Here is a 22318-nt window from a genome sequence, read left to right on the forward strand (position 1 = left end):
TTCCTCAACTATAAAATGGGAAGAAGAACACTGACCCCAGGGCTGCCTTTAGAATGAGATGGAATAACATGAACAAATAAGACAGCACAAATCCTTGCTTTCAGTGGGCTTTAATACCTGGTAATTCCCAGCCCTCTGTTTTGTTCTTTTGGCTGGGTGACATAGGCAGAAGAAAACATATATTATTGTATTTCATCTTTTTAAAAGTGACAATTTCTGTAAGTTCTTCAATGAGCCACTTTTCATTCATTTCAAATCAGGAATATACTGTCCTATAAGTAACCCTCTTCTCTCACAAAGACAATCTGTCAATTAAAGGCAAAGCTGCCCTTAATGCACAAGCAGTATTTCAAGACCAGCTGCATACCCATCTCCCAATATTATCCTGTTAGGCTGAGTGTCATGGTCCTGGAAAAAAAGCTATATTCACTGCACTCAGAAATCAAAAGTTCTATGGTCATAAGAGCCTCTGCTTCACACAACGTGAACTGTCTAAAAACTGTTTTTTTAATTAAAATGAGACTTCACCTCTTACTGAAAATCACAACTAGAACATGAAGCCAAATACCAGACCAGTTAACCAGTCTCCATCTTGCTCTAACAGTGGTTCTAAGCACTCAGGGAGGGTGGGGGGAAATTATTAATTTAAACAAAACATCTAATCTTCTAATTATGGGACAGGCTCCAAGAGGATGGAAAGTGATTTGCCGTCTTCATTATGGAATCCCCATGTGACCACTAGCACAAGTCATGTCAGCCAGAAGGCAGACACCATGTTTTTTTCTTCTTCCCACTGAGCCTTCTGTGTCCTTATAAGCTCTGTGGGGGAAAAAAAAGAAATCTTTGGGGCGGGGAGGGCGGGGAGGGAAGTAAAAGAATCAGAATTTCTGTCTCCCCAAGTTCATTATGCTGCATGAGGTGTAAGGGTCCCCAGTGAGAATCCAGAGAGACCACAGTCAAAGACTGCACATTGGCAGGCTGAGCAGCCTGAGGGCCTTTGACACTCGAAAGTCTTGTAAAAAGTACCCAGCTCAGGTGGTTCTTAAACAATTGTTTTTATTTGCTGAAAAGTCCTGTCATGGGTGGCTAGAGATGCATCGAGAATTAGGGTGCTGCCTACCAATGGCATCTCTGGTCAGAAGGAAATCTGCTCCTCTGCAGATATACTTGTACCATTGCTAATTTGTGTTATCTGTGCCCATTCAGATCTCTGTGTGCTAACTCAGGAGAAAAAGTCCCTGGCAACCAAATCTGACAAGTCTGACGGCAGAACTCCCACTAGAGAACAGGCAGGAACAGCAAAGGCAAGCAGGTAATTATTCCCTTTCATTAGGGAAAGTCCCTTTTTAAAAGTTTGTTTTTTTAATTTTGAATACAAAAAGCAGCCATTCACAGCCACTGCTCACTGCAGTCACTTCTACAACTGGCAGAAATTGAAATTACTCCCTCAGCCAACTGAAAAAGATACCCTGGAAGTAACCAGAAATGGCTGTGCCCCTTTAATTACTCAGTGTAATGCAAAAACAGACATGGAAAGGGTGGCCACAGCAGATCTAGACAAAACAGCAGTGATATTTAATCATCAGTCCAGACCATCTGCAACTGTTTTGCAGAAGCACATAAAGTTTATGGATTCCAAAGCTTCCTACTACAAATTACCAGGTGCTGAGGTCAGTTGCATTGTCTTCAGGTCCACCAGGGACTGCTTTCTCCATTCTCCCCAGGCCAGGGTGCTCAACAAAAGGCACCATGCCCACATTTTCTGTGCCAAGTCTGGCACTCAGATAGTGTTGCTCCTTGATTAAGCCAGAACACAGATTAAGTGTTTAGAACTGGGAGATTCTGAAAACAACCCAGGCAGGAAGGCAATTATGGTGGGGAGAGCACAAGCATCCGCTGCAGCCCCCTGCAGCACAAAGGTGGACTCTCCCCCGCATTGAACAACCAAGCTGGCCGTAAGTACCAGGCTGCTCCCCTCCAATCTCTTCTCCATTCCACAGATGCAGTGATCTTTTCAAACATAAACCTAATTGTGTCACTCCACAGCCTAAAACCCCTAACGGCTTCCCACTGTACTGATAATAAAATCTAAAAATTTTAGGATTTCACCTCCTTCCCACAGCTGACCTTTCTGTCCTTATCTTAGCGGTCCCCTCCTCACTCACTGTGCTTTAGTCATATTGACTCAAACATGTGACAAGCTTATTCCCACCTTAGGGCTTTTGTATTGGTTTTCCCCTTGGCCCGCATTACTATTCCACAGCACTTCGTACGGCTGAATCTTTCTCATTCAGTTCTCAGCTCAAATGTTACCTCCTCAGAGAGGCCTTCTAGAACATTCTGACATTCTCTGGCACCTCTATTACATCAGTCCTTTTTCCCCCTTCACACCCCTATTTGACTTACCTTGTTTTTGTTTATCTAGCATTTGTCTGCTTGTATTTGTATTTGTTTTCCTTGTTTATTGTCTGTGCCTCCCTGGATATAAGTTTCATAAACAAAAGGAACTGTGACTGTCCAGTGTCCACCTGAACTTCAGCTACATTGTCAGTTGGTAAATAAAAACTAGATTATCTTCATCCTGAGTTCAGTGAAAGATCTAGTGAAACTACTGCAGTACATTTTCATCTCAACTCACTTTAGATGATCAGTTGCCTCTAAGCAGATTATCTACTTCAGCTCTTTAGACTTCCCTTCAACTACTGAGAACCGAACCTGGAAGGATTTGAAATCAAGCACAGAATATTATGATGCTTCTCTCTGCATGTGGGTGACTATATTCCAATGGCAGGTATGGACGATTACTGAACAGTTTGTTTGGCATTACTCATGTGCTCATTCTGTTAACACATAAAATTGAGGATTGACTGCATTTTTTACTTGACTCCCCCTACTCCAGTTAAGAGCAACTGAGTTTAAAATTATTTTGGGGATCTTCAATAGACTAAAACATTAACAGTGCAGCCATCCTCTGTTGGTGTACCATGTTGGAATGCTATTTTCTTTGCAGCTTTGGATAAAAAGAAAAGAATAGTAGTTTGTCATGTTATCTTTTACCTCTTTAAACATTAATGCTTCCATAGGACTAGCTAATAGCTTCTCATATTAATGATAAAAGAAATTTGAGCATGTCCAGGTTACATAATTATTGACACTTTCAGATCAGTCACTCCTGGAATTCCATGGAAAAGAGAATGGTTTTGACCTTTTCAGCTGAAATACTAGAATCAAATGGCGGACACTGAAAAAGGTAAGTACATTCCTGCTATACCTTCTAACTCTAATTTCTCTACAGCTATACGAGACTCAGACCAAAACCAACCACTTCCTTCAGGAACCTTAGTGGGTAAAGAAAAAAAGAGTAATTGGTAAATGAGATTCATGGCACCAGAAAAGAGAAAAACTGAGATATCTAAGTGATATTAAAGAGACCTGGGGAAAAGAATTACTGTGTTGATGACATAACTCTTGATATCAATGACTGCTAACTGTGGTGGAATAGAGTGTGTTTTAATCTACTGTGAACAGTTCTATACTGTGGCACATGTGGGTGACAAACTGTTCTCATTTCCTTTTATAGCATTCTAAACCTTAATATCCAAGGGACCAATGACCTTGGGAATACTAAGGCGGCTTTGTAGAACTCAAGAAAAACATTTTTTTGTTATAGCATATGCACTGTTTGTAATTATATTAATAATAAAAATTAACAGCTAACATTTACTGGGCACTTACTATATGTTAGGCACTATACTACTGAGCACTACCCACACTGTCTCGTTTCATTCTATATTTTAAAAAGATGATGAGGTTTGATAAACACTACTATACAAGTCTCCATTTTAAAGATGAAGACCTGAGGCTTAAAGGGGTTAATTAACTGGACCAAGTCCCCATAGCTGGCAGCCAACAGAGGCGGGATTCAAACACGGGCACACGCAGAATGTCACGTGCTTTGAATTATTTTCTCCAACAGCACTGGTGAAATTACTTTCACCTCCAATGTAGTCATTTTTTACATATGAAAACTTCTCTATTGTGATAGAGCCTTCTAAATTCAATCCCCCAGTTTAAACAATGACCATCTAGTGAAAGAATGCAAGGCTGTCTTCCTCAAGTTCACCTCCAAAAGTAGGCGTTCAATAAGACGTATCACCAAGAAAGCTGAAATAGATAGGACCGAGGTCTATAATCAGACAAGAGTGTTCTGTTGGTCTGTGGAGAAGATCAAACCACATTCACCATGCCAATACGAGATCCACAAAGGTAAAAAGTAAGACCAACTAGAAAGCTCCTTATTTGACCAAGTGCCACGAGTCTACGCAAAGCCTTTCCAACTTCCCAACAGCAGAACTGCTCCTGCTTCTGTGCCACCACACCTTGTTCATGCCTCTGTAAACAACATCGACACTGTGTACTGAATTATCAGTTTTCAAATCTGCCCCCCGCCCTGGGTATGTAAGTTCCATGAGAGCAAAAAGTATGATTTAGCCCTGGCTGGTGTGGCTCAGTAGGCTGAGTGCCAGCCTGCGAACCAAAAGGTCACCGGTTTGATTCCCACTCAGGGTACATGCCTGGGTCACTGGCCAGGTCTCCAAGTTGGGGGTATGAGAGAGGTAACCAACTGATGTTTCTCTGCCTCTCTTTCTCTCTCTCTTCCCCTCTCTCTAAAAATAAATAAAATCTTTAAAAAAAAAAAAAAAAGAAAAAAAAAGTGCAACTTAATCACATTCAGCTTTCAACACAGTGACTCCTGAAAAAGGAATTACTCCTCTGCTTATGAGCTTATATGACCCATGGGGAAAAAAAAAACCCCAAAACCTTGTCTTTCTTTCAATCTTTGAGAAATAACTCCAAGGTTTCTTTCAAGTCTTACTGAACAGTGACACCCCTGACTAAAATGCAAAAGATTAGGAGGTGGGGCAGGCACAGAGATGCAGAGAATTATGTGATACCAGAATGTCTGGTCAGAATGTTCAGTAGACACATGAAACCCAAATCAGGGCTAGTGAACTAAGAGTTGTCTACATAAAGGTGCAGAAAGACAAAACACAGAAGAATGCATTAGTCAAGAAAACCTTTGGCCTTAAAGAGGGCATTGGCAACCTTCAAGAACCCAGGTCTTAGTCATTCTACAAAATAACTGACCACTCAAAAAAAAAAAAGTCAAGATCATAAAAGACAAAGAAAATGACAATTAAATGCAATATGAGATCCTGGGTAATATCTTGGAACAGAAAAAGGACATTAGTGGAAAAGTTGGTAATATTTGAATTAAGTCTATAGTTTAGTTACTAGTGTGTAAATGTTAATTTCCTGATCATTGTACTAAGGTTATAAAATATGTTTTTAGGGAATGCTGAGTGAGGAAACTCTTTACTATTTTTGCAAATTATCTATAAGCTTAAAATTAGTTCAAAATAAAAAATTTTTTAAATGTAGGTTTTATAGCAAAGGTAGTAAGACATAATAAGGAAGAGGAGGACAATTCAGAAACTGAAGTAAAAGATTTGAATCCAACTTTCTTGATGCGTAACATGAAAGCAGAGCTAAAAGTCAGCAAGCAAATAAGATATTATAACAAAAGCCTTCCAAAAGGAGGAAATAACCAGAACGTATTTGAAGGCATGTACTAGTTCATTCACACAATCATTAAACATTTGTTAGGCATTAGTTATGGGGAAGACACTACTAGGTGCTGATCCTTGCCTCTATGTTCACTGTCTAGTGGGCACAGAGACTGCACATATGTGTTCTGTGGGTTGGAAAAGAAGGCACCAAGGGAAGAAGAGAGGATGAAAAGGTAGCAAAGGGAGGAAATGAACTTAAGGGAAAAAAAATCACTTAGGAGATGAAACAGAAAACACCCTGAAATGGGTTGCACAGGAGAATAGCTTTTTATCTGTTATTGATAGTCTCACTACTAAGAAAAAATAACGTCAAAAAGCACTAGTCTAACCTGTCGTACAAAAAGAGCCTACTTCATGATGCCATAAAATGACACCATGATTAAGATAATATTCTCAGGGTTTTAAGTAAAACAGAGCCACCAAAGAATGAAAAATATATCTGGGCACAAAGAGTTCAGTTCTCCAATGTTTCTTATGTGCACACCATCAACAAAAACAGAAAAAGCTCAATTACAAACCACATTACTTTAAGAGAAAGAGGCAGATAATAAAAAATACAAATGATAAACACACAAGACAAAATGCTTATTAAAGCAAACTTGAACTAACACTTTATATACCTATTAGATTAATGGGGAAATTAAATTATGACAACCAGCAGTATAAAGATTGCAGTAAAACCAGAACACACACCGCTCTTAGCACTGTAAACTGATGAGAGATTAACTCCATCTGATTCCACTACGTATCACTTAATATAACTACAGCCACGTGGGCCCATTGTCTCCTGCCACTCCCCTCATTTACTCAATGCTCTAAACATTTCACTCCTACACTTTTGCTCCCACTAATCCAAGTCAAGAATGATTCTCTTCAGCTTCTTTCCTTACCCCCAGAATTCCTATTCATTCAAAACTGAGATTCCAGTGTCATCTCCCCTTTCTTCAATGACCAGACCAAATCCATCCCCATCAATACACCTCCTCTCCGGGCATATCCAATCATTCCTTCCATTCTGCTTTATTCACATAGTTAGTTGTTAAAATGTCTGTCTTGCTCCTTAAATTATGAATTCTTTAAGGTCCAGATAATGTCTTAATAATTTAAGTGCATGCAATACTTAGCACAAGATATGACACATGGTAATTACTAAGGACAGATGGGAGGGAAAACCGCCACATGAATAAAGAAATTCACTGCAATATTATCTCCAAGAACAAAAACCTGAAAACGACCTAAATACTCAACTATAAAGAAACAATTTAGGGGGAAATGGTCGATCTATCACTTGACCAAAAATATACAAATATTAACAGTAACATAAAGACTACGTAGAAACACAGGAAGTATTTCTGACATTGTTAAATTGAAAACAGAGAACACAAAACAGTGTATACACAATAGTTATAGCCATGCAAAACACCTAGACTGTGAGAATATAAAAATATTTATTGGTCAGTTGTTTTCTTTTTTTTCAGTACTTTCTTTTAATATTGGTCTGCCAGCTTTTTGTCATTACAAAAAAATAAAAAAGAAATAATAAGGAGAAAGAAGCATGATTATAGAATTCTATAAGCACCTGCAATCCAAGGAAATGCTATGATATCACTGATAGTTGACAAGACAAGGTGTCTGCAATATAGCCAAAACCGAGGATCTCTAACCCTCATCTGCCTCAAACAGGATATTTCTCATGTCACAAAGCAAGTCATTCCCACGGAGCCAAGCTGCACTAAATATGAATTCTTTATTGCAAAACTTCGGATGCGAGAACTTCTTCCAGACATCTGGAGAATTAGCATTAACGAGAACGCCCTGGAGTTCATATACGTGCCTATGCAGTAAAAACTTCTCAGCCAAGGAACGGCTGGGCACACTTCCTGATGAGATGTCTAAGCCTGAAGGCATCAAAAAGTACATTTCCATATTGGAAATATAACTGGTTTCCTCTCTAAGACTTTATCCAACACCTCCTGTCCACATTGTAATGCTCCTACCTTCTCAAATTAATAGTTAACAAATGTCAAGAATATAAGGCATATAGAGAGAGGCCCTTGCTGCCTAACTCATTACTAGAAGAACCAATCTCAGCAGAAAATTGGAATCTTCCCACCAAGTTGTCTCAAAAATGAAATTTAGTAAGTACACAAAGAATGTTAAATACTTTTACTAAACATTTCTTAACAATAAGTATTTTCTTTGCTTACCTTGGCCTCTGAATTTTAGGAAAGAACCAGAAGTTGTATTGCCCAATCCCCTCATTAAATAGGTGATTTTCTAAGTGGTTTTAAAAAAATAATATACAGAGAAGGGAAGTGGTTTTGTCCAGAATCACTCAGATAAGTAATGACAAAGGTAGGATTAAAACTCAAATCTTCCAGATCTTCGGCCCTGGTTCATTCTACTACATCAAGCTTTTTTATCCCTTGAAGTCTCTGGAGCTCTTGGCCTAAATTAGTATCACAGAATTTTAAAGCTAGAAGGGACCTCAGAGAGACTTACTTAATCCCCTCATTAGGCATATGAGGAAACTGAGGCCCAGAAAGATTAAGTGATTTGTTCTCAATATCTGGGATGGCAGGGGAAAAGTATAACTTAGTCTCAAAAAAACTGCAGACTAATGACCATGAGAAGGGAGAATGTCTCAGCTGAAAAAAAATTTAAAAGAAATGTAGACCTTTCTAGACCAAGGGATCTCAAAATGTGGTCCCTGGACCAATGGCTTCATATTACCTGGGACCTTGTTAGGTCCCATGGGAGACTTACTGAATCAAACTCAGGGTGGGGATGTTCAAATCAGACAACTTTGTTCCCACATGTCCCTGAGGAATGAACTTAAGCACTAACACTGCTAACTATAATCAATGGCACTTAAAATGTATGCATTCTTCTATATGTGTAACATACTTCGGTTTTGGAAGTTTTTAAAAATCTGAAAACAAAATGGAAAACTCAATTTGGGTATTCAGTAGGTTCTAGTTCCACCTCTGCTCCTTCACTGGCCCTTTGACCTTGGTTAGGTAACTCGACCTCTCAAACTTGAGTTTCCTTTTCTATAAAGAAAGGCAGACAAAGGGGCATGTTGAGAATTAAACATAAGAACTTATCTGAAAGCACTTTAGCTCAGCATATGGTGCAGAGTAGACAGACAGTACAGTACAGTGGTTAGGAGCTCCAAGCTTTTGAGATAGGTACTTTTTTGTACCTCATCTATGCAACAGGGATTAAAAATAGCACCTCCCACCCTGGCTGGTGTGGCTCAGGGGATTGAGTGCCGGCCTGTAAACCGAAAGGTCACTGGTTTGATTCTCAGTCAGGGCTCAGCCTGGGTTGTGGTCCATCCAGGGCCCCCAGCTGGGGACAGGCGAGAGGCAATGGATTAATGTTTCTCTCTCTCTCTCCCTCCCTTCCCCTCTCTAAAAAAGAAAATCTAAATAAAGTCTTTTTAAAAAAAATAGCACCTCTCTAATAGGGTTATTGTAAGAATTTAGACAAATGATGTAGGTAAGTATGCACCTTTCATATCTACAAAATGATACTGTTTTCAATGAGCTTTTGTATCCATTAACTCTCAGATGATCCTCATAACTTCCACAAAAGGATGTGTACATTTGAATGATTACAGACTATATTCCAGGCTGTATTATATTTTAGGAACTACCTTTTAGGAACAGGCAGTGTGGACCTTGATCTTTCAGAAAGAAAAATGCATGAATAGTGCATGTGGGGAATGAACAGGGCTAGAAACATGGAGATCAGCATTCTGCTTTCAGCCCTGCTCATAATACCTGGGCCCATAACCTCAGGGAAGTCCCATTAGTCAACTCCCAAAATGGAGTTCACTATTCAACTGCAAACAAGTAGGTGAAATGAGGTTATCTAGAACACCTCTCAAAATAAAAGCCAAACATCTTGTCACGGCCCACAGGAAGGCCTACATTGTCTGTCATCTGCCTACATCTCCAGCTTCATCCCCTGCCATTCTCCTGCTCACTCACCATGTTCCAGCTGCATCGAAACTCTTTCTGATCCTCTCATAGGCTGCACCAGCTTCCTACTTCATGGCCTCAGCACTTGTTCTTCCCTCTGCCATGATCATTCTGCCCTTTCCACGTGATTGGCTCCTTCTCAGCTTTTGGTTCTTTAATGTCCATTCCTCAGACAGCCCTTCCCAGATCATGTTATCTAAAGTAATAGGCCCTGCCTCCCACTTCCCAGGGGTTATTTTCTTCAGCAGCACCAGCATTATCATTTCAACATGTAAACAATATAAAAATCATTAATATATTTTATATTCATTTTTTCCCACACAAAATCTTGGAAATCCATGTGTATTTTACACATATAGCAAATCCCAATTCAAACTCACCACATTTCCATATTTCAAGTATGGGTAGTCACATGTACCCAGTGGCTATCACACTAAACAGCGCAGTTCTAGAGTATTACCTGCACACTCTTCAAAGCACTTAGCACAATCTGAATTCTTGTTTACTTACTTATTCTCTTGTTACTTCCCCACCAAACTATAAGCTCAAAAAAAAAAAAAAAAAACAAGAACCTTATCTGCTTAGTTCAATATTGTATACTCAGTGGACACAGTACCTTGGATAGTAAGGGTTCAATAAATATTTGTTTAGCAAATGAAGGACTCTCTTCTAGCTTTAGTATTACATGAGTCAATAGCTAGCCATTCTACAACCCAAACAGATCACTCTTTGAACAACTCTTCCATTTCCTTTCTTTCATGTTCATTTACTGCCTTAAAAAGAGAAATTTCTTGGCTATGTCTCTGCCCATTGCTTATAAGTTCTGTCTCATCTCCAAGGTCAGTTCTTTGTATAATGGCTGAAGTAGTGGCACAAACAGAATTGCTAACATTTATTGAATGTTTACTATTTGACAAGCCTTGGTCTAAGCTTCACAAGAGATCTATGTGGTAGATACCAACATTGCCCCCTTGTACAGATGAGAAAACCAAAGCATCGACAGGTTAAGTACTTTGTTCAAGGTTTAAAAGAGCTTCCAGGCAACATGGGGTTCCAGACTCATGACTTGTAATTGCCTGTTCTCTATATTGCAGAGCTGGTCCAATACAAATATGAGGCCAGCTACATATGTAATTTTAGTAGCCGAATTAAAAGCTGAGTAGCTACGTTAAAAAGTAAACATAAACAGGTAAAATTTAAATATATTTTATTTCACCCATTATCCATAATCATTTAACCGACATGATTAATGTCATTGACATGATTAATATGATCGTGTAGTCAATATAAAAATTTTACTTCTTTTATACTGAGTCTTCAAAATCCATTGTGATTTTACACTTACAGTACTTCACAATTCAGGCTAGTCCCATTTCAAGTGTTCAATAGCCACATGTGGCTAGTGGCTACAATACTGGACCGAACAGCTCTGCTGCCTCTGACAAGGCGTCTCTTCCGGAAGTCAAAAGAGGAAGGACGTTTTTGAGCTGGGAGCCCGAAGTCCTCGCCTCTAATCCCAGCTCTTACTTGTTCAGTGACTTTGGAGAAGTCCTTTCTGCCCTCTGGGCCACCGTTTCCCACAAGCACCCTGAGCAAGGGGGACAAGAAGATTCCTGGGGGTCCATCCCGTGATCGAATTCCAAACACTTCCCGACATCTGAAGTTAACATGGGTACAGCTTTCTACACTCTAAAATATGCTTTCACGTCCATTAGTTGACAAAGTCCTCAAACAACCCTACTAGATAGTTATGATAGTCTCCGTTTTATAAGGCTCAAAGGAGACAAAACGACTCGTCAAAAAGCCACGTAGCCAGTCAGTGGAAAGCCTGGGGCTCAAATGCAAGGAAGATCGGCGCCCTCCCACCACCACCACAAACTCCGTGCGTGGGGAAGGAGTAAACTGACGGGGGGCGGTAGTGAAGGTAGCCTGGGGCCTTCAGAAGAGTTGAAGGGAACCAGGCCCAAGGGCAGGGCGAAAAGGGGCCCAGACTGGAGTTGAGAAGGGGCTCGAGCCTTAAGAAGGAATAAACTGAAAAAGCCCAGAAGGTTCTCGACAGGGTAGGAAGTGATATGAGAGCTCGGACTTCAGTGGCATGAGTTGAGGGGACCCAGGCCCACGACTAAGGTGACAGGAGGTGAGATGAAGGGACTCTGGTCCTGCCACCCACGACCCCTGCCCAGGTGAGGGTACGATCCCCCAGGTCTCTCGTCCCTCCTACCTGGTAGCTCAGAAGTTCGCCCACATCCATGGCTCCAGGAGCGGCCAGTACCGGTAACTCTGCTTCCTTCTCTACACTCAAAACCAAACCACGGCCGCCTCGGCAGCGATTCCAGCCACACTGCCGAAAAGCGCCGTAAGTGGGGACGCAGGGCCAATGAGGTAAAAGGGTGCGCGACGCGCAAGCCAGCCACACCGCGGTTAAAGGCAGCGCTGCCGTAAAGCGCGCTGCATTTGTGACAGCACTGCTTCCGCCCGGAGCTTGACAGGGGCGGGGGAGGGGGCGGAGACTTGAAGGAGGGCGGTCCTCTGAGAGAAAAGACCATACGAACCAAGTTTGCGTTGCTGCTTCCTAAATGCAGGACAGGTCGCGGGTGTTCCACAGTATCTCTCACGTTCCTGCTGGTGACCATTGCCGTTTTATCTTCATTTCACAGATAAGGAAACTAAGGCATAGAACTACACTGTCCCTTACCGCACCCATCAACCACGTATGGTGAACAAGAACTTGAAATATGGCTAGTATGAATTGAAATGTGCCATAAGTATAAGTAAAATATTGGGTTGGTCAAAAAGTCCCTTATGGGTTTTTTTCATAAAATAAAAGACATTTTTTTATTTTCTCCAATAACTTTATTGATTTGGATATTTTGAGTACGTCGGCTATCTCCTGCTATTGGTTTCTAGTAGGTAGAGGCCAGGGGTGCTGCTAAACATTTTCCAATGCCTAAGACAGCCCCACAACAAAAAATTATTTGGCCAAAATGTCAGTAATACCAAGAAACTTTGCAAACCAGTTTTGACACGTTCGAGCAGTCACAGCATCTTCTACATACACTTCACAGATCATTTTTTGCGATTCAGTTGCATTTTTACATTTCTTGAAATAATAAAGCATAATACACTGAAAATGTTGCATATTTTCTCCCATCTTCAATATTAAATGGCTACACAAACATTCACCAATTTTGGTAAGTTTTTTTAATCATGCTGATATGGCAGCTATTACAATACAATATAACAAAATTGTTTCAAGTGAAGTTAAAAACAACTAAGCACTACTAGAGTCATCATATGGAAACAATGTAATGGACTTTTTGGCCAACCCAATACACAAGCTTTTTAAGACTTCTACTGATTATATATTGAAGTGATATTTTGGATATATCAAGTCAAATAAAACGTAAACTTAATTTCACACATTTCTTTTTACTTTTTAAACGTGGCTGGTAGAAAGTGTAAATTACATACATGGCTGTCTTTGTGGATGGCTCCCCTTATATTTTTTTTGTTGGATAGCACTGGCTCAGAAAGTGTATTGTGCAAGACCATACAACCATTACTGGCAGAAAAACTGTTGGTGATCACATTTTCCTTTCTAGGCTTCTATTTATTTATCCATGCAAGGCCTGGTGGGAACTGGGTGATCCTGTTTCTACCCAAGAGACATAAAAAGAGTGTTAAGCCTGTCCCTTAGCCCCCTTAGCCCTTAGCCACCTGCCCTTCATGTTCATATTTGCTTTGTGTGCAGGCTACTGTGAAAAAAAGTCATACGCTGGGTGGCTTATAAACAACAGAAATTTATTCCTCATAGTTCTGGAGCCTAGGAAGCCGAAGATCAAGGTGCTGGCAGATATATTGTTGGGTAATGGCCTGCTTTCTCACCGTGTCCTCATGGCAGACGAGTGTGAGGGAGCTTTCTCTTGCCCCTCATAAAAGCACTAATCCCGTTTGTGAGGGCTCCACCTTTATGACCTCATCACCTCCCCAATGCTCCACTTTCTAATACCCATTACCTTGGTTGAGTTTCAGCTTATGAATATCGGGAAGACACAAATATTTAGACCACAGCCATATTTATAACCATCCTCCCCAGACACAAATATTTAGACCACAGCCATATTTATAACCATCCTCCCCAGCCTATCTTTACTGTCTCCAATTATACAGAAATTATTTTTGTTCCTCAAAGTGCCAGATCCTTAGGCCACAAGCCCCACACCTCAACAAATTCTTTCTCATTCCTCAGGGCTCAAATGTTACTTTCTTTGAGTAACTCAACTCACCTTCAGTCCATGTAAGCGACCTCTCCCCATTATTCTCTTTCTTAGCATCTCTTCTACTGCACATGTGTCTGCTTTTGTAATTTGTCCTTAATGGTTGATTATTTGTTTATTGACAGCGTCCTTTACTGGACTCAGGGTCCATGAGAGCAGAAATTGTATGTCATCTTCACCACTAAATCTTAATACAAAAAGCCTAGTAGAGTGCCTGACAGAGGGGAAGTTTTCACAATGAGCCTTGTGGGTCATGGTAAGAAGACTGGATTACATGTTAAGAATATTGGGTCAATATTAGAAGGTTTTAAGCAGGGGAGTTTTATGATCAGTTTTTTTTTTTTCTTGTTTTTTGTTTGTTTTTAAAGAATCACCTTTGCACCCTGACTGGTATGGCTCAGTGGATTGAGTGCCGGCCTGCAAACAAAAGGGTCACCGGTTCAATTCCCAGTCTGGGCACATGCCTGGGTTGAGGGCCAGGTTCCCAGCAGGGGGCACTCAAGAGGCAACCACACATTGATGTTTCTTTCCCTCTCTTTCTCTCTCCTTTCACCTCTCTCTAGAAATAAATAAAAATCTTTTTTTAATCACCTTTGCAATCTGCTCTGAACTGGGTTATTTCAGTGTCTTTTTCCCTCCTACTTAGCTGTAAGTATGGACTTCTCTTTGTTCGAGGCAGCAGGATAGAGAAATGGTGGGAGTGTGCCCTTTGGCCTTGTTTGTCCTTTAGAACTATGTCCTAGTTCTTGATATGCTAGAACCAGTGTGTATAGACAGGCTTGCAAGAGCCTATGGTTAGATTTCCAAGAAATTTGCAAGCAGACTGACAGCAGCTTGGTTGCTTGAAATCAGCCGCAGTGAGAGTACTTACATCGTGGAAATTAACAAGTGCTACAAATTGGTGTTACTGGTTTTTCAGTGATTCTAGTCAAAGTTCCAACACATCTATCTACCTGTGTGCCCTTGGGCAAGTTATTTTCTCTCTAAATTGTAGTCTCTTCCTCTGTAAAGTATTCAACAAGTATTTACTGAGTGCCTACTCGACGCCAGACACAATTCTGGTTTCTGAGGATATAGACATTTGTAAAAGAAAAAACTCCTGGCCTCTTGCACCTCAGAGTCTACTTGGGGAGAAAGCCTGAAGAGAAAAATATCGTTATGAGATTCATTTTGTAGATGTGCAGACAGAGGCAAGTGACTTCACCTCTATGTCCCTGCCGACCTCGCCTGCAGAGTAGGAATTAGCTAAATTTGCTTCATAAGATGGTGGGGTATTGTGCTGCTGCATGCAAAGCACTTAGCACAAGCCTGGAACAGAAGAGTGCTCACTAATTGTTTGATGTTAATACTGTGAGGAGTTGAGCAGGAATAGATAGGGATAGCGAGGTGGGAAAAGTGAGATCATTCCTTGTACTCTTTCTTTTGCAGACATTCAGTCTTGCCTGTGTGTTTTTAGAGACCAGGACTTAAAAGAATCATAAGGCAAAACCCTATGAGAACCATGTTTGGTGAATACCCTGGAATGGGGATAATGTGCTCTGTCAAAAAGGTGCCATTTGGACTGGATTTCAAGGATGAGACGAGTTTGCCAAGGGGGCATGGTGGGAGACCAGCCACACAGGCAGAGGAAACAGCACGAACAAAGACGTGAAAGTTGGGCCATCTCTCGTAGACAGGTCACATGGTGTGTAGAGGGAATGGTGGGAAGTAAAGCAGGAAAGGGTAGCGGGGGAAGATTATGAATAGGGTTGCCAGACTTAGTGCATAAAAATATAGGACACCCAGTTAAATCTAAATTTCAGTTAACAAAAAAATTGGTATAAGTATGTTCCATACAATACTTAATAACATACTAAAAACTTTTTATTCTTTATCTGAAACTGACATTTAACTGGGTATGCTCCATTTTACCTGGCAATTCTAATCACAGAGGATCTTGAATACCACATTAAGATATTCCAATTATATCTTGATGAGAAGGTCCATTAAAAATTCCTTGGGAACCTCCCCAGCAACAAGGCTTGGCCCTCGTTCTTCAGGTATCAGCTTAATGTCACTACATCAGAGGTGTCTTCCCTCAAGGTTCTCTGTTAGCATTCCTGACCATTCTCTTCAGAACACTTGTGATTTGAGTGTCTATATTTATTTGCTCTTTACTCATTTGGGATCTGTTTTTCCTTTCATATTCTAAGCTCCAGAATGCCAAAGAGTGCTGTGTTATTCACCACAATAACCTCAGCACCTAACACAACACCTAACACTTAATTGGCACTCACTAATAGTTGTTAACAAATGATCCAATCAATCCACTGATTGATTCATTCATTCCTGCCAATATACCATCAAATACCTTCAAATTCTTCTCCTAAACCCTGACTTTATATGCTTTTCTAATTTTAGAGATAAGGAAATGGAAGTTTGGAAGAGCTATGTATATGCTAAGTAAAATAAGTCAGACAGAAAAAGACAAATGCTATATGATCTCACTTATATGTGGGATCTAAAAAAAAAAAAAAGAAAGAAAAACAACAAGGAAGGTTCATGTATATAAAGAACAGACTGGTGGTTGCCTGAGATATGGGGTAGAAGGTGAGTAAAATGGGTGAAGGGGGTCAAAAAGTTACAAATAAATCATGGGGATATAATATACAACATGGTAGCTATAGTTAATAACATAATATTTAATATTTGAGAGTAGCTAAGAGAGTGCATCTCAAAAGTTCTCATCACAAGAAAAAATATTTTTTAACTATGTATGGTGATGGATGTTACCTTATTGTGGTGATCATTTTGCAATATATACAAATATAAAGTTATATTGCATACCCTAAATTAATATAATGTTGCATCAGTTTTACCTCAAAAAAAAAAAAAAAAACCTAACAGGAGAAAAAGAGGCGCTATGTGCAACGCACCAAGCAGTCCAAAGACATGTGATGATGATGCTAATTTCAGAGTGGCATCTAGAAAAAGATGGGAGAAGGGCACCACCCAAGAGGCTGCATGTAACCTTTTTTAAAAGTGTAATGGTGAAGAATTAGCCCTTTCAGAATGCTTTGAAATAGCTGTGGCTGCCTAGGTTCCTTAAACTTTAAGATTTTGGTACTTCAAGATATAATCAGAGTTGCTTCCTCCATCTTTCAATGCCCCAGTAAATGATTTATTGGAACAGCCTTTTAAAAAAGTACCCACAAAAATATTCATAAAGTATATTTGTCACCAATATTGCGCTCCTACCCTGAAGTCGTGGGCTGATTGGAAACATATGACAGTGCCAGTAAAATCCTGACTCCTGTATTTAAGCTCTGAACGAACGGACAGTGGGAAGCGGGGTATGTTTTCTGGGGAGCAGAAAGCAATTTCTGAAGTTCAGAAGAAGTCCCTGTTCCCTCTGCCTGTCATTTCCAAAACCCAGGTCCCTGGATCCTCTCTAATCTAATATTTTTAAATAGCTGTGAAGACTGAAATGTGAAGAGCTTAGTTACTTGCCAACAGTCACGGCGCTAGTAACTGGCAATACTCCAATCCAAGGCTGCCTGACTATGCATTCCTCAGCAGGGACTTGGGCTCGGCTAACCTCTCAGACAGGACTAACACTTCTGATTCAGGCGCCGATTATTATTGAATGCTAAAGAATAATTCTTTCTCCCAGCATGCACTGGTCTCGCTGAAACATGAGGAGAATTTTTGTTCTTAAATACACTGTGAGCCAAGTAAGAACTCTAGAGTTACAGATATGCAATGAAAAGGAATTATTTTGGTGGGTGTTTTGTTTTTTTTTTTTTTGAGATGTGATAATAGAATGGGATTAGATTGTTTTTTAAGTTCTAATCTTTTAAAGATACATACTGAAATATTTGTAGGAAATACTGCAATGATTGGAATTTGCTTCAAAATAACCCAGAGTAGGGGCAAGTGTGGGTGTGGATGGTGATTGTTGAAGCTGGGTGATGGAGACCCTGGAGCTCGTGTCACTGTTCTCCTGCGACAGTGGGCAGCTGCTTTCCAGGCACAACAACATCGAGGAGAGCAAGAGGGATCATCTTTCCTGAGGCTTTCTCTTAGGAGGAAGGGAAAAGAAAGAAAAGATGTGGGGAGAGACCGACTGGGTCCATTGCACAATGAAAGGATTCTGCGATAAAATGCGAGGGCTGGGAAAGCCATGAAAACTGGCTCACAATGGCTCATAAGAATGTAATGATTTTCATAAACCCCTAATTCTGAGGGGCTCCCTGGATCAATGCCCCACACCAATGATATTCATGAGTCAGGGCATCCGGAGATGCTTCCATCATAAGGGCTGGAAACAACTATTTATGCAACCACTGACTAGGGATCAATGAAAAGACATTGGTCAAGACCACTTTTAGCTTGGGAACTAAACGGGTTCTTTGGCCAGTGAACTGAAGCAGTTTAGCAGTAAGGATGTGTATTAGTTACCTATTGCTGTATAACAAGTTACCCCAAGACATGGTGGTTTAAAATAACAACGAACATTTATTATCTTGCACAGCCTCTATGGATTGGGAATTTGGAAGCTGTTTAGCAGGCTAGTTCTGGATCAAGGTCTCTCTTGATTGAAGCCAAGATGTCAGTCTCTTCCAAGATGGCTCACTCAGATGCCTGCAGATTGATGCTTCCTGTTTGGTCAGAAACCACAGCTCCTCGCCATGAGGATCTCTCCATCTGGCTGCCTGAATGTTCTTGTACCCTGGTGGCTGGACTCTCCCAGAGCAAATGATCGAAGAGAGGTCAGAGTGAAAGCAAAAATGCTTTCTGACCTAGTTTCAGAAGTCACCGTCCATCATTTCTGCAACATGCTATAGGTTGGGCAGACAAGATCCGTTCATTGAGGCGGGGTGGGGGTGGTGGGAGGGACTACACGGGCCGTGAATGATGGGAAGTGAGATTCATTAGGTCCATCTTGGAAGTGGAGCCTCCAATCCCAGCCAAGCTTTCAGATGTCTACCCTCCCAGTGTATATCTTGACAGCAACCTCATGAGACTAGGGGAGCCAGAGTCATCCATCTAAGCTGCTCCTAACATCCTAATCCACAGAAACAATGAGATAATAAATGCTTTGGTATTTTTAACCTCCTATATTTTTAGGTATTTAGTTATGCAACAACAGATATACTAAGGCGAAGCAGGTTAGGTACCAAAGAGTGACATTCCAACTATTGGCAGCTACTGTGACCTATTGATAAGTTCAGCATTTGATTAAAACCCATTAGACGCCCTGAACAATTCCCGCCAGATGACAGAGAATGGCCCTGCACCCCAAATCAGCTGCAGGAGCAGCTGCTGAATTTATACCTCCTCACAGAAGATCACAATGCACACAGGTATATTAAAAGCTCTGAGCAGTCCTGTAGGGGGAAACCTGTTGAACTTTGTTTCACCCAACGTTTTCCAAGCCCATTTGACCACAGAAGCCATTTTTCATGTAATGCCTGTTAGTATCCTGTGGAAACAGTGTTATGAGAAACACGCCTTAAGAAAGACTGATCTATGTCTACCTCCTTGGAAGTTTCAGAAAATTCTCAACTCCAAGTGAAATCTGAAATTTTGCTTAGAAAAACAAAGTATACATGTCCATGTATACAAATATATTTAAAAGACCTAAATTTTTCCAAGCCTGACACCTTGAGCATAGAAATGATGTCACAATAGCATTAATTAACATTCTCTGATGCAGATCTGCCACCTGCACCAGTGTAAGCCCCAGCTCTCACAAACAATTGGGTTCTTTCTGGGTGTGCCTACGACCATGTGTGCACCTGGCTGGTCCTCTCAAGGGATCCTGTGCTCTGGCCTCTTCATTGGCACTTCCTGCTCCCAAGTCACTCAAAGGGGAGCCTTGCGCCCACTGCCGCTGCCCTGCCCAGGACATTGTGATCAGGCTCCCCAGAAGCTGCACCTCCGGGGTCCAGACTGTGTCCTGCAGAGTTATGGGTTACAGGCATCTCTCCTCAGTGCTCAGTGACACTTGCCATCGGGCCCCAAAGCAGTTCTGCTTATATCCTGCACTCACCTCTTATGGCCATAGCAGCTCTCCCTGTGAGAGTCGGTCTGCATCCCTGAGTCGGACCAGCGATGACCAGACAGCCACTGACCTGAGGGGGTTGGAGACCCTAAGATGGACCCAGTGAACCTCTTTCCTGGTATCCGTGCCTCGTGTAGATCTGATGGGAGACACTGGCATGTCCTCCCAATTCCCCGCCTGTCCTCAGGGGGTCACACACAAAGGTTCTTTCCTCCCCGCCCCCAACCACAGATTGCTCACTGTCCCTCCTTCTCTCCTTCCTCCTCTTCTTTTCCTTCCTTCTCCTCCTTTCATCGCCCCATCATCTGGTCCCTCAGACTCTAAGCTCCCTTCGGTCTGCTGGGACCCCCTCCCTCTCTGAATCGTACGTGAAGAAGGCGCAAAGGTTCTGAAACCGCGTTAGTGATGATGACCTCTGAGCAGTGGGCTTTGAGTGGCTTTAATTTTCTTCTTTTTGTTTATTCGTATTTTCTATATTTCTATCCTGAACAAACTATAGAAATAGCAATAAAGGTAATAAAATAAAACTAATTATTTTTATCTCCATGCTATTTATTAAAGTTATTTGTAATGCCACATCTTGGGCTTTGTAAAATTACAGAGTTCTGTCCCCTCTGGATGCACACTGCCTCCCCTCCCCGACACACCTCTAATCATCCTATTTCTCTCCGTGATAAACAACCACTGTTGGTATTTTAGGAATAGGTTTTACAGAGCTTGTTACAGTTTATATTTATATTTATGTTATATGTTTTTATTTATACCACCACCTTATTCCAGAAAGGATTTAAGGTAGCTTACATCAGACACATAAAACACAGCAAGGTAGCATAAATTAAAAGAAGATATAAAAAAAAAAAGAAAAATGTACAGAAGAGCTTAAGACAGAGATAGGGATGAAGCTAATACAAAAATGCCTACACAGAGTCCTGGTAGCTTGCTCCGAGAAGGCCACTAGTTGGTTTTAAGCCACTAACCAGCAAGTATGAAAACAGAAACTTGTCCACTAATTAATTGGCCCTTCCTACTCCAACTAGCTCAAATTGTGCTCCTGTGGAACACTTTTGTGAACTGGGCCCAGCAGTTCCAAAATCCAGTTGTGGAGGCTTGGTGGTTGTAGACCAATTCATAAGGGAAGCATTCATCAGCTTTCACTTTTTTTTTTTTTTTTTTGGTATCCTCACCCAATGACATGCTTACTGATTTTAGAAAGAGGGGAAGGTGGCGGGAGAGAGAGAAACAGAGATCAATGTAAGAGAAAAACATCAATTGGTTGCCTCTTGTACATGCCCCAACCAGGGACAAGACCCACAACACAGGCATGTGTCCTGACTGGGAATTGAACTTGCAACCTTTTGGTTTATGGGACAATGCTCCAACCAAATGAGCCACACCAGGCAGGGCACAGCTTTCATTTTTTATGTTAGAGCCTAGTACAAGACAGTATTTGCTTTTAGCACAAAATTATGTATTTACTCATTTGAAAATTAATTTTTCACTCTTTCAGGGTATTCTGCAAGAAAAACAATGATTTCAAAATATTTCTCCACCATCTGAAAAAGTTGGGAGACACCCAGTTCATACTGTCTGTAGGATTCAATTGAGCTGCCATGTTTGAGCACCTATAACGTACTGAGCACTGCACCAGATGCTGTAAAATATTTAAACATGAGTGCTGGAAAGCACATGCCTTCCAGAAACTTACAACATAGTGGAGGAGACCCATGCATTTTGATTTTTTTGTCACTCTGTGATTTATTATTGAACAACTTTTTCCCTAGGTTCTTAACATAGAGACTAGGGAACCAAGAGTCTTCACTGCGCTCATTCAACAAATATTTATTAAAAACCTACTGAGTGTGAAGCAATGTCAATTATATTTTGTATATGTTCTGAAGTCAGAATCTGGCTCTGCTACATCTGGCTGTGCAACACTGAGCAAGTCACTTCACCTCTCTGAGCCTCTTTTCCATCATCTGTAAAATGTGGGTAAAAACAGCATATTAATCAAAATAATCTAACTGCTGTAATAAATCATTGGGAAATGTTCTGTCTGGTTTCAGGAACTGTAGCCCCACCAACAGGCGAGAGGGCCCCAAGGCTGGAGCTAATCATGGAGGCCTTGGGAAAATAGGCCACTGAGGAGACAAAACGTGTCCCCCTGGCAGGGGCGCAGCCCCTGACTTCCTCACATCACCCTGCTTGACCCCGGAGGATGGCTGGTTAGTCAGTGATGGGTAAGACCCTTCGATGGAACGGGCAACCTAAGACAGGCACAGCCACCTGGGCATCAGGGAAGAACTTGGAGGACATGGAGAAAGGGCAAAAGACCTATACCCCCTGGCTTTCATATGGCCAGAGTCCTCATTCTATCTG

The 22318-nt window shown here is 41.1% G+C and overlaps 1 protein-coding gene across 1 annotated transcript in view; it reads right to left on the reverse strand.

Annotated features, from left to right (window-relative positions):
• CTNNBL1 (catenin beta like 1) overlaps window positions 1–11996 on the reverse strand; it is a 152173-nt gene extending 140177 nt beyond the window's left edge. The window contains exon 1 of the mRNA XM_054573771.1: window positions 11841–11996. Within this exon, the coding sequence (XP_054429746.1) occupies window positions 11841–11870 (30 nt within the window). The 5' untranslated portion in view covers window positions 11871–11996. The remainder of the gene's footprint in view (window positions 1–11840) is intronic.
• Between the last annotated feature and the right edge of the window lie 10322 nt (window positions 11997–22318).

The sequence above is a fragment of the Pteronotus mesoamericanus genome, unplaced genomic scaffold (genome assembly GCF_021234165.1).
Source record: "Pteronotus mesoamericanus isolate MK-2021 breed Mesoamerican mustached bat unplaced genomic scaffold, CSHL_Meso_final contig_25, whole genome shotgun sequence".
NCBI lineage: Eukaryota > Metazoa > Chordata > Mammalia > Chiroptera > Mormoopidae > Pteronotus > Pteronotus mesoamericanus.